We start from the raw sequence: 21,214 nt of genomic DNA on the forward strand, positions 1-21,214 counted from the left end.
TACTTTGAAATATTCAATCGATAAATTTAATCAAAGAATGTCAGCTTGGCTCACTGGTCAAACACATGATTGCTATTTTTTTTTTTTTCTAAAAGGGTAACTTTAATTTTTATCACTATAACATATTTTAATTTTTGTTATAATTTAGTTACTCTTTTAATTTGTTGTCAAATTTCAGTAAATAAATTAATATAGCATATATTAATATAAATATAAAATAACTCATTTGTGAAATTTATGTTAATTTTGACATTTAGTGGTTTTTTTGTTTATATTATTATATATCATGCTTTTTTTTAACAAAATTTGTCAAAAAAAAAAAAATTAGATAGTGTGATGATCAAAATTAAAATATGATGACCAATTTATTACAGAATATAAAATATAAAATTCAAATACTAGCTATGTAATTTATCATTTCTTAAAAATTTGATAGCGGGTTAGATCTACTATTAAAGTACTTGAGATAAGATTATGGATTCGATTATGTTTTCGTGTGAAACTGTATAACTGATTGTATCTATTTGAGAGGTTAGGTCTCCTGACTTCAATTTGTGACAAACATCTCAATTGACATAAAACTATCGACTAGTCAGATTATGAGTTTTAGAAATTGTAAAATAGATCCGACCTAAAAATTAGTTATGATAGAAGGAACATAGCATTTTCTTAACTGCAAAATGTAGTGGTTGGCTTGGAATTAAGCTCGTAAGAGGGTTTGGTGAGAAATACTCTCGAATGAATGGTCTTCTAGATGAATAAGAACTTATAGTTAAACAAGTCACATTGGAGTTTTTCGATTGAAAATTTTTCTGTGTACTTCTTTGAAAAGATGACTCGACAAGATATATTATAGTATGTGATAAATGACTCATTGAAAGAACATAACATGATTATCTGAGATCATATCTCATTTAGAGAGACTGCTCTAAAAAAAAAAAAAAAAAAAACCTAAATAATAAACTGTAATAAATGTTAACTTTATTTATAATAAAAAAATCTACACAATAAAAAATAGTTAGATTTAATATCAAATATAAATTTAAAAATCACACACAATTAAAATTCGACCATTTATTTAAAATACAATAAATAATTTAATATCAAATATAAAAATATAATCATTTATTTGAGTCAATTTTTTAATATTAGGAAGTCATTTTTTGGACAATCGCTTCTTATTTTTAAAAAAATTCGGAAATATAATTGTGTATGTGGGAAATATTAGGACTGACAATTCATCTTTGCTACATTAATGCCCGAAGGGGAGGGAGAGAGAGAGAGAGAGAGAGAGAGAGAGAGACCGCCGGTTCGGGAATTTCTCCCCCAAACGGCGACGCAATCTCTAGGTATAATTGCCGCTGGTTCGAAATTTTAACTGTATTATGTTGAAGATACGGCCAGTAGGACCAATAATTATTAATTGTTTATCGGCAACTATGTAGTTCTTTTCTCCATTTTGAAGATTGATTCACATTGTACAACCTTTTGTTCACAATTTTGTCTAGGTCCGTCCAGATCACGATCCTTGCAGCAGGATTATTCGGAACTGGCGTCTTTTGATTCTTTGGATTGGTCGGCGTGCCGTTGTTTTCGTCAATTTTGTCCGAATTGCGCAGAATTGAGCTGTTTACTGGGCAATTCTCTAGTACGAAATTCTTGAAACACCGAGAAAACGGAACAGTTGGGAGCTATTGGGCACTGTTAACCATTTGGTTGATGAATTCTGTTTGATCCGAGGCGTGAATTCGTGTTTCAGGGGAGGGGTTTGATTTGAGTTTTTCACTGTGAAAATGGGGGTTATGTCGAGGCGGGTTTTGCCCGTATGCAGCAGCCTATGCTTCTTCTGTCCGTCCATGCGCGCAAGGTCGAGACAGCCCGTGAAACGCTACAAAAAGCTCCTTGCTGATATATTCCCCCGGTCTCAGGTGAATATCTGGCTTGCCTTCTGTCAGTTTACTCGATCGTAATGTGTTATGTTTTTTATTTCTTCTAGTTGCTTGCCTTTTTTATTTGGGATTTGGGATGACTTCGTAATTCTCGTACATTGAGGATGTTAAAGTACTCACAAAGGGGAAAGAAAAGAGCACTTTGAGTGAGTACTGATCAGTTGGTTCTATAGTCCAGAAATCCAGTTTTCGAGTTGTCACAAAGGGTTGATATGATAGGAAATTAGATGACGAGGTACAAGCTTATGGTTTATCAATTTTGTCATCTTTCGTTATTTTTGCTTTAGTAGCATTCGTGTGCACAAATGAAGTCTCTTGGTCTATGTTCATCTTGTGTTTATAGTTTTGTACTAAGGATTTTATTTGGACAGGTACAGGGTGAATATTTTATGAAACCTGAACTTATTTATAACTTTTCCATGTATTGTGGAGATTCACCATATTTTCAACTTGCATTTGTCTTCAAAAAGCCACTTAAAACCTTTGCTTACTATTAACCAAGCACTCTCTGCAGGATGCTGAACCAAATGATAGAAAAAACGGAAAGCTGTGTGAGTATGCCTCAAAAAATCCATTGCGTATACCAAAGGTTGGTTTTTATCCTCGTGCTAGTTGAAAAGCTGTTTCCTCGCATTTTCAGTCTCTCCTGCTTTTCAGTTCTCTGGTTTGCCATGAATTTTTGAATCAAGCACCTAAAGCAACTTGATTTTTTGTTCTTTAATGTAACTTGCGTGAAAAGGAAGAAATTTGAAGATTGTTCAAGAAATTTTAATTTCACTGCACTTGTAGATTAGAATTTGTTACTAACTTTATGAACAGTATTTATAGTACACTAAGGAAGTATAAGTAAATTATCCAGAAACACCTTTCCCTTTTTGTTAATTCTATGCTATATTTGAGTCACAGTTCATTATAGCATGTTTGTTCCAGTTGAAATTAAGTACCGGCAAATTTATGTTTCAAGTTTTATTTTTCTAACTGTACAAACAGTATTTATTACTAACAGTGTGAACGGTATTTATAGTACTATAAGAAATTATAATTCAATTATCCAGAAATGCCCTACCCTTTGTGTGAATTCTATGCTATATTTGGGCACAGTTCGTGATAACAAGTTTTTTTTTTTTTTTTTTAAGTCGTGATAACAAGTTTATTCCAGTTGAATTTAAGTACCAGCAAGTTCCTGTTTCAAGTATTCTTTTTTTATTTTCTTTTTACAGATCACCAGTTACCTTGAACAACGCTTTTACAAGGATTTGCGGAATGAACACTTTGGTTCAGCAAAAGTTGTTGTTTGCTTATATAGGAAATTGCTATCTTCATGTAAGGAGCAGATGTAAGTTGATATGTTTTATTTTCTGAATTAAGCAGAAATTCAGTTCTCAAGCCATCTTAAGCTTTGGGGGTCATTTTCCTCAATAATAAGTTTCTGTTCTATGGTTTCACTCAAAGTCCCTTGTACTAGTCCCTCTTTGTATTTTTTTTTTTTGGGTAAATTACTCAATTGAATTATTACACATTTCTAACTGGTAAACTTATCTTTTTTGGGTGAAATTTTTCTGTAGTCGTCCATACTGAGAGGTACTAGTTTGTAGCCTTAAACACCTCTGTCGGGCGGAAAGGCTGTAATGTGGGAGCTTTCTACAATAGGTGTTCCGCATGGATGTAATCAGTATGGACACACACAGAACTTCAGTATATTTTTTCACCTTGTTTATGAAATTAATATCCAAAGACCACCAAAACTGTTAAAAAATAAAATAAGGTAAACATGGAAGATACTTTCATTCCGTAAATTTTAACATCATTTAATATACAAATAATACTATTGGATCATTCACATTTCATGAAACAGAAATGGGAAAAGCATTTAAATTCACCAGCCACTAACTCATCCATGGCAAATAAAGAAAGCAACCAATCAAAGAATGTCACAGGATAAATAACATCAATTGTAAAAATCAATTGAAATTAAGTTGATGAATAACTCCAAAGAAGAGTAAGTACTTTAGACTTCTAACTTTCAAGTCTTCATAATTATGTCTAAGGCATCACCATTAGACACCACTAAAGTTTTGGCAAAAATAAAATAAAAAATAAGCAAAGAAAAGAAAGAACAAAAATGGAAAGAGTACAAAAAGAGAGAAGGAAAGCAGTGCAGGGTGGCTAATGAGAGAAACCATAAGACTTAAATTATCTTCCTTAATCTACAGGCCACGGGCACAACAAGTAACGTGTCTGGTTCATATTTTACATGTTTTTTTTTTGCATTCATGTCTGGTATTTTTCAAATAACAGTATGTACCCATGCAAAAGTGTCTTTTTTACGGGTCTCAACATGAATTATATGATCATACTAGTGCAGTATGCCTTGCTTCCATGATTTTGGAGCTAGACTAGTGGTTCAGTTCTGACTGCCTCTATGACCATATTCCAATTATCTATTGCCTGAATTGCACGTATATTGCCTGAGGTTAAATCCTACTTCTCTTGTCATGATAATAACTAAAGTATTGCAACTATTTTTTGTCATGATGCATCATTAATTTTTATGAATTGATGGTTCAAAATCTTTTCCTTTAATGGGATTTGTAGACTAGTATCATAATCTACAATTTTAATTGGAAGAAACCCTACTTTTATAGCTTGTTTGGCAGTTGGTGGAAGCTTAGAAGAGAGATTTCTTTTTTGGGGGAAAAAAAATCACTTTTATGAGCTTTTTGTGGTGTTAGGCTAAAATTAAAAATCACTTTTGTTGGAGCAAAAGATATTTTCCTGTGTGAAGCAGAAGCAGAAATTTGGAGCTTCTGCTACTGCTATGATGAAGCAAAAGCAAAAGCAGAAAAAAAGTTTTTTTTGGGGGTTAAAATATCCATAATCAACATTTAAAAGTTTAAACATTATTCTTATCACTCATATCTAATTCTTGTTCCATCTCTTCACAAACCAATCAACACAAGATCCATATCCACTTAGACCACTCAACATATAATCACATATTGTGCTCCTCTCATGGATCCTTATTGTAGTTTTTTGTATTTTTTTTTTAAATTTTAAATTTGTTCCACAAAAGAAAGAGAGATTATAATCGTCAAACGATTTTTTAGATGTACATATCCTTAAAATTCTTAATGAAAATTTGTCCTATTATTCATGATTTTGTGATAATCTTAGAGCTTGATACACTTTCCTTGAAAGATCATCCATTTTCATTGTAGTTTGAATGTTTTCTCTATGTTGTTTACTTAATGATAACAAATAAAAAAATAGGTATTGACTTTTGTGAAATTTTGTTGTTACTTAAATGTGATCCTATAATTTAGCTCATTTTTATAATTAAAAATAATATTTAATCATAAAAATTAAAAATAGTTGTATATCCAAACAATATTAACTACATAAACACTTTATCAATGACCTTCCCAGTAATTTGATTGTTAAAACCGCTATTTTCTTCATCATTGGCCAAACATATATATAACAATACTGGAAGTGTTTCTTAGATGATCTAGGCAAACACTACACTGCTTTTACTTAAAAAGTGATTTTACAACGGGTTTTTCACAAAAGTGATTCTCATGACAACAAAAATTTTATAGAAATGGTAAACAGGCACTTAATAAATAATTACATGAAAGGCCTGAACAAAATTAAGATCCCTGCAGTTTATGAAGGCTGCAAGAGGTCTAAACTTTTTTTAGATCATTCCTTTTCTCTTTCTATTCTTTTTTCAGAAGCATCCATTAGGTAAATACAGCAAGGAATAGTACAAATATTATTGAAGGTGGAATGATGAATAAGGAGAAAACAGGAAAACAAGTTAGGTTAAGGAAAAAGAGATCAGATGAAACTGTGTTTTTGTTCTATTGTAGACGATTCATCTGTTATGACAACCTTTGCTCACTGATATAGAGGTGGTGTATGGGTACACGTGCACACACTGGAGCTGTTTTACTTCCTCGCATGCAGGGTGGGGTGAGGAACACGGAAATGATTTAAGTTGAAACAAAGGTGCTGATGTACTGTTGCTCAGTGTGTAGCATTAGTCCTGTGAACAAATGTATAATGGACCTTGTACTTCTGCACTGTCTTGGGTAGTGACCTATTTAGTTCCAATTATTAACTTATTCTGCAGTTTTGTGTTCATGAGGTTATTCATTAGATTCCATGAATTTCTGCAGGCCACTCTTCGCTAGTAGCTTATTAGGGATTCTCCGTACTCTTCTGGAACAAACAAGACAAAATGAGATGCAGATTTTGGCGTGCACCACTATTGTTGATTTTATAAACAGTCAGGTAAAAGTCGCACCATTGGTTGGACAAAACTTTCTATATTGGGAGATTTATGAAACCATCTTATACACATGTAACATACATCTGACAAATGGCCATCTCTGGTGGGAAATGAACCATTTAGATGAATGTATTACGCACTGTTTGGTGAAAACCATAAAATGGTGTTTGGCTGTCTATTTTTTTTCCCCCAAAAAGTCAGATATTTTGGAAGTTTCAGAAAAAATGAAACACACCCAAAAGGTTGTTTTCATTTTCTCTTATCCGACCATTCCATTTCTGTCTTACCTCCCCACCTTTTCTTCTTCCCTTCCTCATTTTCTTTTTGTCCGTTCCTTAATCATGAGTCTAAAGCACCCCCCTCTGATTCCTCAATTCCACAGACACCACTTGGAGAAACGAATGCCTTCTTTTTCTCTGCTTCCTGCTTCTTCTTTGTTTCTTCTCTACACCGCCGCCTCCTTTTCTTTTCCCATCTTTCAGGAAGTGGCATCAACTCCCAGATGAGATAGCTGCCAAGGTGCCAACATTGGAAAGGACAAAAATGTTAATTTTTTTTCTAAATTAAGTTTTTTGTTGTCAATATCAATTGAATTATTGCATATATCTAATCATCAAGTTTTATCAAACATTATATCAGTTTTGTTTCTAAAATTTTTGACAAAGAAATAGTGTTATCAAATGACATGCTCATTTTTTTTTTTAATTTTGTTAAAGGAAAAATGGAAACTGAGCACAAAAAAAATGAAAATCAAATCTGAGAACATAAAACAGAAAACTGGAAGTTTTGTGAAACATGCCTTAGTTATTAAAATTTACACTCAGGGGGAAGATATGAAATTAATTAGAACATGAATTTTTATGGACCCTGAATTAGTTTTTGATCTAAATATGCTTTATAGGGGACTTTCTTAATGCTCTGTCCTCAAACTCAAAGAGGCCGCATGTGTATGTTGCCACTTGTCTAGAAATTCCATCATATGCTGAGTTAAGAATATATCTGATTGTTTTGTTAATGAAAGTAAACTTTTTATTTTTCAAATAAGCAGACAGATGGTACATACATGTTCAATTTAGAAGGCCTGATTCCTAAACTTTGTCAACTGGCTCAAGAAGTTGGAGATGATGACAGAGCTTTACGCTTAAGGTCAGCAGGCTTACAAGCTTTGGCTTCCATGGTACAGTCCTGTTTCCTGTTTGTGATGCTTATTCTGGGACTATGGCAACTAGTGTTTGATGGTCTAAATGCTCTGCAATTTTAATTTGTCACTGGGCTATCTTTGTTACAGTTCATTTTAGCAGTTGTCAGCCTCCTGTAGTGCCAGTTATAACTTAGTGGTGATCATAATTGAGTAACCAATCCAGATTACGTCTTATTTGATTGCATTGTTCTAAATTAGAAAATTGTTTTTCCAAATTACTAGTATTTTTTTTCCTTGGTTTCTTTTCTAATTTTTTTTTGTACAGAACTTCAGCTCTTCCTAATTATTGTCAAAACTATTTAAAGCAGTTGTTAAGGTGGTGTCAACTGGTCCATGATTTATGTCTGCTCCGGTGGCAAATGTTCTGGCATCCGTTTGAGTTTAAGCATATTCATACTATTTTTTTTGTACTCATCATTCCTCATTTAGCTACTCCTTCAATTGTCATTTTCTCAAGTCAGGTTTGTAAAACCATATACTACGTTAAGTTTTCTTACACCAAGTCTCTCAAGGCACATGTGGACTTTAGGCTTGCTTGTATTTTTATTTATTCTAGGGAAAAGGAAAATAATCCCCTCAACATTTATGATGCTGAAGGTATTACTTCATATCATAGTTGGGTTCATTAGACCAAGTAATATACTCAAGACCTCCCCCAGTAGACTACTAATGTGGAATTGGATTATGACAAACTCCCTCCTTTAAATATATAGTGCCCTTGCTAGGCCAGAAATCCCACATCTCAATCTAACAGAAGTCAGTCCTAGAACACTTTCCTAGCATGCACTTTTTTGATAGTGGTGGGTTGGCTCTAATACCACTTCTACCTAGAGGTGACTCTAATACCACTTCTAAAGTTCTACCTAGAGGTGACTTATGGGTTCATGGGACCAAGTAATGTACCCACAAGGGCGAAGATGTCTCCCGGTAGGTTATCAATGCGGAATTGGGTTGTGAGAGTCTCAAATCTAGGCAAAGGGGGTTGTGTTGTAATCTGACATACAATGCAAAAACCACTTAATCTTTTCAAAAAGTGTACTCAATGGAGATAATTGAAGAATTAGAATCCATGTTGTGACCTAATGTAGGAGGATTAAGGTTTGTCTGATGATGATGATGATGATGATAGGGAGAAAGAAAATACATCTTGAATTTTAGAAGCTGTGGAAATCATAAACGGACATAACCATTCTGTAAAATGGAATTAGCTTGAACCAGTGGTTGATCATGACATTCAAAAACTTATAATTTGCTGATTGCCTTGTAAATATTGCTGCCTTTGTATGATGGCATGTTCTTCTAGCCTCTGACATGCAGGTGATTCTAGTAACATCAAGTTTGGAAGACCTTTGAACTGCAATGATTAGTTTCAGTAAAGTCTGATTTAATTTTGCCAAGTAATGAGGACAATAATTAGCATTACTTGATTTTAAAAAAGCTTCACCAAGCCTACCCCCTCCTCCATGAAATGGCACTGCTGCAACTGAAGTTAGAGGGTCCATAGAACCCAAAAACTAGATTGATCTAGTGGCCAGGAAGGGGGGTCTAGAAGCCCCTGTTACTACACACACTACACTTGGTTGTGTAATCCACAGAGCTAACCCTGTTTGGATATATGCTTAGCCTTGCAGCCTAATACAAATTCGAAAGAAAACTATTTTTACAATATGCATTGTGAAATGTGGTACATTGTTCCCTCGTCTGGGATATCCATAGTAAAACATGCTTAATTTTCTTTTATATAATAATACTCAGAATGAATACCATTTAAGGATAATGAATACCAAAAGCTTGGAGAAAATAATTTTATTTGGCTAGTTGTGGAGGTATGTCTGGGATATCCATAGTAAAACATGCTTAATTTTCTTTTATATGATAACTGGTTAGTTGTTGTTTTGTTATAATTAAGAAAGCTACTCATTACTCCAATTGAGAACAATGATTGCTAAAGATTTGGAGTCAAATGTTTTGCCTGGTTAGTTGCAAGGTTTATAAAAAAGCTAGATCGTAGTAATAGTAGGATTGCAAAAATTCTTATTTTAACATTTTCATATAATAAACTATAAATATAATAAGGGACGGGCAATATTTCTTCTACTTTATTCACTCTTCCATTCAGCTTTGCTCAAACTTTCTTATAGTATGTGAAACCTTTTTAGTTAGTTATCAGCTATGTTCATAAATGAGAAAGATAAATAAAGCTGACACCTATTTTGATATTCCTTGTATTGTACAAAGACGTAATTGTTTCAGATAGTTTTGTAATGTTTTGGTATGTTCAGCATGTTTTGGTGGGGGCATAAGAGAAACATTTTAGCCATGTCAGTGGTAACAAAACAGAACTTCCTTTGCAATATCTTATTATGACTGACTGTATTTTTTTCCTGTAGTTTGTTGCCAGTTTCTTAAATGTTCAGAGTTCCATTTGCTACTTTTGTTTGGTTTTCATGCCTCTTAATACTTATACTATGACAGGATTGCTATTTTACAGTCGCCTTCTTCTCTTGCTCCTGCTGTGTTGTAGTCTTATGTGACTTATCTTGTTATCATGGTTATATATGCTCAGGTGTGGTTCATGGGGGAGCATTCCCATATCTCGATGGACTTTGACAATGTTAGTTATTCTTTTCCCTGCTAGTTTTCTTTGTTATAAACCAAACATGTCCTGCAACAGATTTGTTTTAAGACTCTAAACAAGTTATTCAAACACTTTTATTTGTTGGCTTCTGGTGAAAGGATTCATGGTTTCATTCTTGAACAGATTATATCCGTGACTTTGGACAATTACATGGATCTCCCCGCAAACCTAGAAAATGGCAAATTAGAAGCAGGGCATCATGGCTCATCATTTCCAGACATTAGCAAGAGTGTATCCTCTGTTTCCAGACTTGAGCTGGACTTGACAATGTGAGGCTCCATTTTTTTAAGAAATAATTTTTCTTTTTCTTTATTCTTTTTGGTGTTTCAGGTCTTTTGTGTTATTAACATCTTTCAATTATTTTGTCACTTGAACAGGGATGTATCTAAAAATCCCTCTTACTGGTCTAGGATTTGCTTGTACAATATGGCCAGATTGGCAAAGGAAGCTACAACTGTGCGGCGTGTACTTGACCCACTTTTCCATAGTTTTGATGCTGAAGATCATTGGTCTTCAGAGAAAGGACTTGCATGCTCTGTTTTAACCTATATGCAGTTGCTATTGGAGGACTCAGGTTACACTTGGAACCAAATACCCTTCTTAAACATTCATGTGAAAGGCTCATTATGTGGAGCTAATTACTACCCTTTTACTGATTTCTTTATTTCTGTCAACACCAGGCTTAAATTCCCATCTTTTGTTATCGGTCTTGGTCAAGTACTTGGATAATAGGAATATCGCCAAACAGCCCCTCAAGCAATTAAATATTGTCAATGTGATCACACAACTTGCACTGAATGCAAAGCAGGGGTTCTCAGTTGTGATTGTCGGTGCAATAAGTGACCTGATGAAACATTTACGCAAATGCATGCAATGTTCAGCCGAAGTAACAAGCCCTCATGAGAGCATGGACAAGTTGAATACTGATCTTCGGTCTGCATTAGAGAAATGCATATTGCAACTCTCGGAAAAGGTTTGCTAATGGCTTTAGAATTTTTTGCAAGCTTCATCTTGAGTTATGACTTGAAGAACTAAAATTTGAAATAAGCTTTACAAGATCCTGGACTGTTAGATGCTGAGATTATTATGGGCAAACATGGAGGAACATTACGCTCCAACTTTACTTATTGATTGAACATCCTGAGTAGATTGACAATTTCTTTTTAAAGTATTTTCAAGTTAACTAGCAAAAACTTTGCAGGTGGTCAAATTATAGAAACCATGTTTGCTTTATTAACTTATTTCTAAATTAGTAACTTCTCAAATTGGGTAAGGGGGAGATTGTTATGCTAATATTCTCTTCTTTGCTGTCTGCATGAGTTATGTCATTTTATGGTTCTTATTTTATTGCTTCTTTATGCTCTAAGTATATCATCGTTGTTTTTGTCCATCATTCTGCTACATCTAAATTGCTCTCCTTTACCCCTATGCTAGCTTCATGGCAGCATTTGATGTCTATTTTTGAAAGTGAACTTAACTGGCACGGTAGCTTATCCTCACTATGTTGATAATTTTACTACTGTAATTGGTAGTTTTAACTCAATGAAGACATTGTTAACAGGTTGGTGATGTGGGGCCCATTGTTGATATGATGGCCATGGGACTAGAGAATATACCAACTAATGCTACTACAGCTAGATCTACGATTTTCTCTGCTTATCGTACCGCAGAAGTTATTTCTTGTATTCCTAATTTATCATATCACAAAAAGGCAAGATTCAGTTTCCTTGGTTAGCAATATTTGTTACTACATTTCAGTTATAAATTATTTAACCCTGGGGTGTCATTTCTTACTTCAGGCTTTTCCGGATGCTCTATTTCATCAGTTGCTTTTTGCAATGGCCCACCCAGACCACAAAACAAGAGTAGGGGCACACCATGTTTTCTCCATTGTGCTTATGCCATCTGCTATATGTCCTTGGTTAATCCGTAATGGATGGTCTCCACTTCCACCAGTTGCTTCAGAGGGGATAAACAGTAGTGGTTTCTCAGTTCAGGATGAAAGTAATGACGAACCTAGTTCTATGGACATAGTAGTGACAGGGAAAGCTAGTCGACTTTTGGATAATGTTGTTACTCAATCAAATGAGTGTCTTTCTGGTGGTCAATCATCTAGTTTCAAGCATGCCATGGCCAATGGAAAATCAGTATGCCACAACTAGTCTTCTTAAAGTTGCTACCTTGGATGATTATTATTTCTCTAGTGACCATGAGTGTTTTATCAATTTAAACTTCTTCAGGAACCGACTTCTCTCCGATTGAGTAGCCATCAATTGAGTCTTCTGCTTTCAGCAATATGGATGCAGGCAACATCAAGAGAAAATACCCCTGAAAATTTTGAGGCGATGGCCCATACATATAATCTTGCTTTGGTGTTTGCTCGATACAAGGTATCCTTATGGTTCTGTTTACAACTATTGATTGGTTCCTACCATTTGGATTCAACAGCCCCTTATATTACTAAGGGGCCATTTGATGGAGCTTTCAGTTTTCATTTTTCCCTTTAAAAAGTGAAAACATGACACCTTTGATAACTTTGTTAATTTTTGTATATTGTCTCCCTATCCATCTGCCACTGGCGACCAAAGGTGGCTGGAGGAGTTGTGGGAGGTTATCAGCAAGTTGCTGACACACCGGTGACTCCCGTAGCCTCTGGTCTCAGTAAAAGAGACCAGAAACGTGCCTGAATATGTCCAGAAAAATCTCACTGCAAATGATGATCTGATCTGGAGGATCTGTCGGAAAAGGAGAAGACCAGAGTCGCGTGGTGTCTTACCGGAGGTAATGCATACTGAATTTGCAGAGAGATGAGCTGGAGGAGAGAGAAAACTAATACTCATGGAGTGTTGCTGAACTGGGAGCACATAAAAAAGACTAAACACTCATGGATTGTTGCAAGTGAAGTGCTGAGACTGAGGCCCATTACTGACTTTACATACACTGGTCATCTGATTCCGCTCCCAGAGTTGGGGAGTTGCTGGTTAGTGGTGGCGGTGGAGTGAAGGATGAGAGAGGGCGAATAAAATGAAAACAAAATGAAAATTGTGAAAACACCTTTTTCTTGTTTCCATAATTTTTGAAAACAAAAACAATTAACCAAATACCATGTATGTTTTCCTTGTCAAATAGTGAAAAAAATAATTGAAAACTGAAAACAAGATCTCCAAATGGCTCCTAAGTGATCCATATAAAATTTTCTGTTTCTTATTTTTTTTTCACCTGGTTAAGAATTCAGTGGTAAAGAGACTGGTACCTGAGCAGCATACATTCCATGCCTGAGTTGGAGTACTCTGAAATTCCTGCTATTTGGATTCATGTAGAACCCATAATGATTACAGGATAAGCTTGGGTACTTCTGAGTCCATTGGCGCTTCCCATCCTGGGAATCCCCTGCAAGGAGGCACGACTGGATTACATAAGAGTATTAGTTCAAACAAGAAAAAGGAAATAAAACTCATCTATTTCATTAATAATTTAGGCTATGTTTGGCCCTGTGAGAGTAGCCACCTGAACAGTTAATCCATTTTTTGGCGGTTCAGCTGGGATCAATCAGTGATTGTCTGTAAACTACAGTTCAAACAGTAGTCAGTCAGTGAACCTGGAAAGAAAGTAATGAGAATGGAAAACTTTAGTTCACTTCACTAGAGTTACTAGCTTTCCTCACATGTTCACAATTTCAATAAGCTTAACAGCGTCGTGAGAGCCTGCTCCAGCGACTTGCCTTTTTCGATAAGGTTGAACTTGTTCATTATTGAAAACATGGTTCTTCTAACACTTACATTAGATTTCTAGATGAGCTTCGTTTCCTGTGAAAACCAAGTTATCTGATCCAACGCTTTGAAACTTGTCAGGTGATAGTGCATCTCTATCTCTATCTCTACTAGGTGATATATCATCTCTTTCTCTTGTATGATAGGAAGCATCTTTCCTTTTGGATAACTAAGCAGGCTAACCTACTGACATGTGTTAAGAGGGCAATTTTAATGGCTGCCACAATGCCTCCAAAACTTTGCTGTTTCTCTGATTTTTTCTGGAGTTGTCATCTCTGTTGTAGCCCTCTTCTCCAATTAGAAGCAATATTATTTTGATTGATATGTTTCACATCTAATTTTAGCAAATTATTCTATTGAAAGCATACATTAATTATATTGTCATTATTTGCAACGACAATTGCAAGCCTTAATCCCACTAGGTGACACGAGTTCTAGACCTCCAACCATCTTCATCCATCGGTTACATGCTTTGCATGGTCATATATTCTATGTCATGTGTAAGGGTAAGAGTATTGTCATTATTCAATTAAGCATAATTTGTTTGTGATCCTAATGCATTAACACATGCAAATTATGAGCATAACTGAGATGAGAATGCTAAGATGGATGCGCAGACATACAAGAAAGGATAAGAATAGAAATGAGATTATTCATAATAAGTTTGGAGTGACTCCTATTAAAGATAAAATGCAGGAGACACAAATAAGATGGTTTAGTTTAGTTATGTGAGAAAAAGACCAATAGAGACTTGTGATGAGAGTGGATAGAATGGAACAACTAGTTAGCAAAAGAGGTAGAGGAAGACCCAAAAAAATTTAGTGCAAGACACTTAGGTCTGATAATAAGTATATGGGCTTTACTGATTATAAGGCCAAGATAGAAATGAGTGAAAAGCTAGAATTCATGTAGCCAACCCCACATAGCGGAATAAAGGCTTGGTATGTTTTTGTTGCTAATTTTTTTGTGATCCAAGATTACTATTTTGTACTTCTGTGTTTTCCTTCCTATATGTACTGTTTCTTTCTTGATGATGATTCTTGTTTGTCTTAACAAACAGAACTCTAGTCACATGGCTCTAGTTCGGTGTTTCCAGTTGGCATTCTCTCTTAGAAGTATCTCTCTGGATCAAGAAGGTGACTTTTTCTTCCTTTTTCTCCTTATTTTTCTAGGTTGAAATATTTGAAATGAATATAATTATAAAACACTGGGACTTTCATACACAAGTTCAAGAATGAAACTGCAATGTTTACTGCATACACAGGGCAGTCCAGGGCACAATGGAGCACTCTACTTACAATGCTAACATTCACGAGATATTCCACATACTAATATATATACATATACGCACATATATACATAAATATGTATGCATGTATCTACTGGGATAAAGGCTTTTGATTGTTGTTGTTTTATGTCTTCGTCTAATATATATAGGCAGGCAGAGAAAAGGGGACTAATTGGATGTTGCTGGGCTTTTGAATGAATTAAAATGAAAAAGTTTGGCAATCATTAAGTTAATAGCGAGGATAGTCCATCCTTGGGATAAGCATATAATTTCAGGAGTAATTATCACAAGATTTAAAAAATTTATGAACACACAAACAAAGAGTGAGCTGACTTTCCATTAAGATAGCTGGCATGATTGAAAAGGTTCCCTGTTTTAAACATGTTTCTGATTGGATTCCTTCCATCTGGTTCATTAGAATTATAAAAGTATAAGTATTTTCTCTTTCAAATTGCTTTTAATTCTGCTTGCATCAGAATTTTTTATTTACTCTGATGAATAATTTTTATTTCTTGTATGCATATTGAAGGAGGTTTGCAACCATCTCGCAGAAGGTCTCTCTTTACAATGGCATCATGCATGCTTATATTTTCAGCTAGGGCGGGCAATCTTCCAGATCTAATTCCTCTTGTTAAATCATCTTTGACCGATGGAACAGTTATTTCAACTCCTTATTTTCTGATATAGGATCATTTTTCTCTAAGATTTTTTCTTCATTTTTAGTTAAATAATATTTTTTTTCCATTGCTCTTAGTGTCTTTTGATAATTCTGTTTTTAAAACATAGATGGGGATTCCCTTTTACAGGTTGATCCTTATCTTAAGTTGGTTGAAGATATCAGGCTGCTTGCTGTTTGCAGTCATGAAGAGGAAGGCTATGGATCACAGAAAGATGAAATTGTTGCATCGAACTGCCTTTCAACTGTAGAGTTAGGTGATAAAGAGTTGAGAGAAGCTGTGATATCACAATTTATGTCCAAGTTTAGGAAACTTTCGGAGGTAATATACCAACCATTTTTTCCATCATTGTTTTATATCTTTTCAGTTGTTCAAACTGTGATTCCACATGTGCCATAGATAAAAGCCTTGTCCATTTACGTGTAAAATAATATACCACCGTATCATGTAACATGCAAATGCAAGTATTCACAAGCCTGGAAATCCAGCAACCCAGGTCTAGCTGGGGCTCTTCTTGTTGTAGAAATGAGCTTGACAAACTCAAGGTCAGCTCATTAATCAGTTTATGTATCACTCAGACTACAAAATTGAAGAAATTGAATCTTTAAAGGATTCCTCTAACACTATACCTGAACTTGTCTAATAATTTGTTCTCCAGGATGAATTATCAGGTGTAAGGATGCAACTTTTACAGGAATTTTCACCTGATGATGAATATTTGTTGGGTGCTCCATTGTTCATGGAGACACCTCGTCCATGTTCTCCACTTGTCCAGATGGAGTCTGAGGCATTTGATGAGGTAATATTTGTCCAGGTCCTGTTCCCAGCTTGCAGTATCTAGTATTCACTGTGTGACAGATGCTTTGGTTTCATTCAGGTCATGCCTTTAGATGCTGTGATAGATGAAGAAGCCTTCTTGGAACCAAATGGAAGTCAATCGGGTCGCATGACATCTCTTTCTATCAATTCCCTTGACATTAAAAGTGTTAACCAGCTTCTGGACTCTGTAAGTGTAATTCATTTTCTGTTTCTTTATCTTTAATTATTTGCTCTTCGTGCAGTGTCTTGTGAACTCAAGTAAGATGCATATTTTATTGAAATGAAAGCCTCCCGTCATCTTTCTTTTGTCCCTTTTTTGCTAGTTAATACAGTTTTCACTAATTGCAATGGTGTATTCTTGATCTGATTTATTCTTGGTTAAGGAAATAATTTAAGCTTTTTTTTTCAACCACCAGAAGTTCAAATTAAAAAGCCATATTAATCAATACCAGAAATAATGAAGGAAAAAAAAAATCACATCTTTAGCCATTGCTTTTACTTCACTTGCTTGAATACGTTATGAGATTCTTGGTCTGAATATTGGTAGAATAGTCGGTAGGGTTATATGGTTGTGATGGACACATAGAAGGTTCCTTCGAGGATTGTTTCAACCTGATGTGTGGGGCCCATGACCATGGCAAATCCCAAGGCAGGTGTAGGGACCACAAAGGGATCAACAAGCCTGCTATAGTGGATTTTATGGGAAGGAAAAGCCATACATGATGCAGTTTTACATCTCATGCTGTAGAAATGTGTAACATTATATAAAATTCAACGGGTTTATGTGTTTTGTACAATGTTGTATGTTGATGAAGCAAGGGAAATGAACTTCAAGTATGAGGGTCTTTCAAATACACAAAAAGGGTGGTGAAGACAAAGAGGAAGAATTGTCGAATCTTTGCAAGAAAAGAAAACCAGAGGGAATGAGAGAGTCATAGGGAGAGAAAGCAAGAGATGTGTAGAGAGAGAGAGAGGTCGTCTAGGGCAAAATGAAGGAGCTCGTCCCCTATTTTCATTTTATATATGGGCCATCGCATAACCCTAAACCCTAACAGGCCCAGCATGGCCCATCTCTACTGTGTGAGGCCCCGCCCTGTTTGATGTGCCTTATAATGAAAATGGGCTGGCCATCTGGGCCAGCATATATTTTAAAATATTAATATTACTAAAATGTAGGGCCTTGGAAGGATCATTATTAACAAGTCTATTTCATTTTTCAAGTTTTTCCGCTTTTAACTCTTTTGGTAATTACCATAAGAAGTTGTGAACCATACATACAATTATATTACATTCACTTAATTATTCTTTCCCTATGAATTTAATTGTCAATGCCAAGAACATGTTGGCTGACTACGTATACCAAAATGATTCTTCTGCATTCATTTACCTGTGATAATAAAAGTAACTTAAACAGTAACCTGTACATTTATCTATCTAGCAACTCTGATAACTCAACAGAGACCTGAGACATTTTTTTATATGATTTGATTATGCAATTCATGCTACCATACAACTCACTCTTGTCTGTTTCATAGCTTCTGATTGGAAACTCAAACTTCATGACCTCTAGTTGATGTGATTCATTTTATATAGTTTTGAGCTTTCATTCTTTAGATTGAAAATTTTTATTATTAAATGGGTTTCATCTTTCATGCTCCTGATTGAAATTTTTTATTAGTTTTGATAACCCTCAATTTAGCATCGTTTATATTTACCAACAGGTTCTAGAAACAGCCCGTCAAGTTGCCAGCTTACCAGTTTCATCGACGCCGATTCCTTATGACCAAGTGAAGGATCAGTGTGAGGCCCTTGTAATGGGTAAACTGCAGAAGATGTCAGTTCTTCAAAGTTTTAAGTTGCAACAGGAAGCGAAAGCTCTAACTTTTCCCAATGCACGCGAAGACGAAAGCAATTGTCTGCCAAATGGGGTGAGAATCCTTTCTTTCTTTTTTATATTTTTCTATGTTATTTTTAGCTCCCCCTTTATCCAAAAGAAATTATCAAACTTGAACTATAAACTGTTTCTGATGTGCTTTGGTATAGGCCTTAAAATTCCATCTACCTTCATTATGACATTTAGTAGTGGTTGGCCATGAGAGGATTATTGTAATATTATAACCTCATGATTTCTCTTTGTATGATACAAGTTATGAAGGCTTTACAAAAGACAAGGCTATAGATAACGTAGTGAAATAAAGACTTGAGATGACGACGTTGTAACCTCGTGGCTTCTGTTTCAGACAATTGAGCTTCCGGAGGGGGATCTGAAACTGATGGAGTCAGAGCAAGGCCAAGGACTGGACAAGCTTCTTATCTGTTCGCTGGAGCATGGACAGCAGTTGCAGCAGCAATCTTTCAGACTACCACCTTCAAGCCCCTACGACAAATTCCTCAAAGCAGCTGGTTGCTGATCATGAAAAGAAGATCTAATTGATGTGCCTAATTACATATCCAATGTATTCCCTTATACCCCTTTTGTTCTTCATGTCGTCTTCGTCTGCAATTTGTTCATTCTTTATGTCGGAAAAGTAAAAGTTCTACCAGGTCTCAGCCGCTCATTCTCTCGGAATTTTTGGCTTATAATTTGTGTACAATATTCCTCTCATATAAAGTGTGTAAATTGAGAGTGGAAGACACAGTTTCTCATATTGCCTCTCTCTCTCTCTCTGGTTTGTAGCCAACTTCTTTCAAATGTTATATATATATTTATTATGGTGAGAGTGAGCCACGCTAGCAAATGTATAGTATGGTGGGTCCTTATTCATTAGCAGGTTATTTGTTTTAGTGGTAGTACAAACAGTCTTTTTGCAAATTTAGGATAAAGTTGTATATAAAAGTATCCCGGAGTTTCATGCATAGGATAGAAATGTCTTTTTTATGCACACTTTTATGATGTGGTGGTAGCTTCTTGTCGCTTATGATACATGAAAGGGAAATTCTATCTGCAGTTATTTATTTATTTTTTTTTGGTTCTTCGCAGCTATTTTCTAATATATCTAAAATAGTCTTGAACAAAAATTCAATTTTATCCTTCATTTTATTCAATGCTCAACTACCCACATTATGTAATCACTTACCATAGTATTTTTTTCTCATCGATCAAATTTTGTAATTTATTTTTTATTATTTTATACTCGTCGTTGCAAAATTATTTTCTCTTTATCATAACAGAGAGGTCACTCATTTCTATTGTTTCACGTTCACCATTGCTCAATTATTTTCTCTTAGCCAGTCAGAGTAAGTTATAAATTACTATAGTCAAATGTTGACGACGATGTGGATAGAGTTTGACGTGGAAGATAACAATTGTTCACAAAAATATCACAAATCATTTGATGGATAAGTAAACGAGTTTTGAGAATTATAATAATATCTATATGTATATATTAGTATGTGTTGTAAAAGGTCAGAAAGTTGGATTCGAGAAACTTCAAGATTCCCGAACCCTAGGGTTCGAGGAAGTTGGGCTTCCCCAAATCCTATGATTCGGGGAAATTCTAGCTTTCCTGAACCCTATATATTAAATAAAATTTATGAAAAAATATATATTTATTTTTTTTAGAAATTAAATTATTCAAGTCCAATACTTTGATAAAAAAATTAAGTATAAAAAAATATGTTAATATAATTACATAAAATATAAAAAAATAAAATATGTGTTCTCCAAACTCGTGAGTTCGAGGAACTATGAATTTCTTGAACCCGCGGGTTCGGAAAATCTGTACTTAGATAAAAAAAAATTAAGTAAAAAAAAATATGTATTTATTTTTTTAGAAATTAAGGTTGTGTTCTCTTTGTTGTTTTCAAGTCATTTTTAGTTTTTAATTTTCTAAAATAATGAAAACGCGTTCTCTTTACTGTTATTAAAAATGCATTTTTGAAAACAAAAAAAAAAAAATTATAAAGAAAACTTAAAACAACAAATAGTTGTTTTTAGTGTTTTCATAAAAAACAAACTCAAAACTCAACACATTTATTTATTTGTATTTTATTATTATAATAGGAAAAAATATTACAAAATTCATTAACTTTAAAATGTATATATTTTTTAATAATATATTAACATTAAATATTTTTAATTTACTGAATAATCAAATTTATTGAATAAAATATCATTAAAAATTTATTTTCAAAATTTTAAAGAGAACGCGTTTTTTAATTTTATGTTTTGAGAAATAGTTTTCAAAATGACAAAGAGAACGTGTTTTTAATTTTCTAAAAATAGACTATCAAAACAGAAAACTGAAAATAAATTCAAAATTCAAAATTAAAAATTAAAAAGTAAAGAGAACGCAATCTAAATTATTCAAGTCCAATACTTAAATAAAATAATTAAGTATAACAAATATGTTAATATAATGCATAAAATATGTTAATATAGTGTTAATATAAAATATGTTATATTAAAAAAATATATTAATATAATTATATAAAATATAAAAAAATAAAATGTGTTCCCCGAACCCATGAGTTCGGGGAACTATGGATTTCCCGAACCCATGGTTTTGGGATTGGGTTCGAGAAATACATAATTAGATTAAAAAAATTAAGTAAAAAAAATATGTATTTATTTTAAAA

At 34.2% G+C, this 21,214-nt stretch overlaps 1 protein-coding gene across 2 annotated transcripts; it reads left to right on the forward strand.

Moving 5' to 3' along the window:
• Nucleotides 1-1,231: 1,231 nt before the first annotated feature.
• Nucleotides 1,232-19,360, forward strand: LOC127811644 (protein SEMI-ROLLED LEAF 2). Of its 2 annotated transcripts, XM_052351676.1 has the most exons (20): nucleotides 1,232-1,349; nucleotides 1,509-1,928; nucleotides 2,464-2,538; nucleotides 3,170-3,285; nucleotides 6,131-6,245; nucleotides 7,292-7,420; nucleotides 10,011-10,058; nucleotides 10,206-10,351; nucleotides 10,460-10,656; nucleotides 10,763-11,055; nucleotides 11,644-11,793; nucleotides 11,882-12,229; nucleotides 12,323-12,472; nucleotides 14,913-14,988; nucleotides 15,670-15,797; nucleotides 15,947-16,138; nucleotides 16,476-16,616; nucleotides 16,695-16,823; nucleotides 18,358-18,564; nucleotides 18,877-19,360. In XM_052351676.1, exons 2-20 carry the CDS (start codon nucleotides 1,794-1,796, stop codon nucleotides 19,045-19,047), a joined length of 2,946 nt encoding a protein of 981 aa, XP_052207636.1. In that variant the 5' UTR covers nucleotides 1,232-1,349; nucleotides 1,509-1,793; the 3' UTR covers nucleotides 19,048-19,360. The 2 variants fall into 2 exon arrangements, with proteins under 2 accessions (XP_052207636.1, XP_052207637.1); XM_052351677.1 differs by lacking the exons at nucleotides 1,232-1,349; nucleotides 1,509-1,928 and having other exon boundaries at nucleotides 2,523-2,538; nucleotides 3,170-3,272.
• Nucleotides 19,361-21,214: the final 1,854 nt, after the last annotated feature.

This window comes from Diospyros lotus, chromosome 10, assembly GCF_014633365.1.
Source record: "Diospyros lotus cultivar Yz01 chromosome 10, ASM1463336v1, whole genome shotgun sequence".
In the NCBI taxonomy this organism is placed as follows: domain Eukaryota; kingdom Viridiplantae; phylum Streptophyta; class Magnoliopsida; order Ericales; family Ebenaceae; genus Diospyros; species Diospyros lotus.

Coding starts and splice junctions, on each gene's coding strand:
- LOC127811644 (XM_052351676.1), top strand. CDS start 1,794: ATGGGGGTTATGTCGAGGCGGGTTTTGCCCGTATGCAGCAGCCTATGC. Junction 12,230..12,322: donor CCATGGCCAATGGAAAATCA/GTATGCCACAAC, acceptor AAACTTCTTCAG/GAACCGACTTCTCTCCGATT. Junction 14,989..15,669: donor TATCTCTCTGGATCAAGAAG/GTGACTTTTTCT, acceptor TGCATATTGAAG/GAGGTTTGCAACCATCTCGC.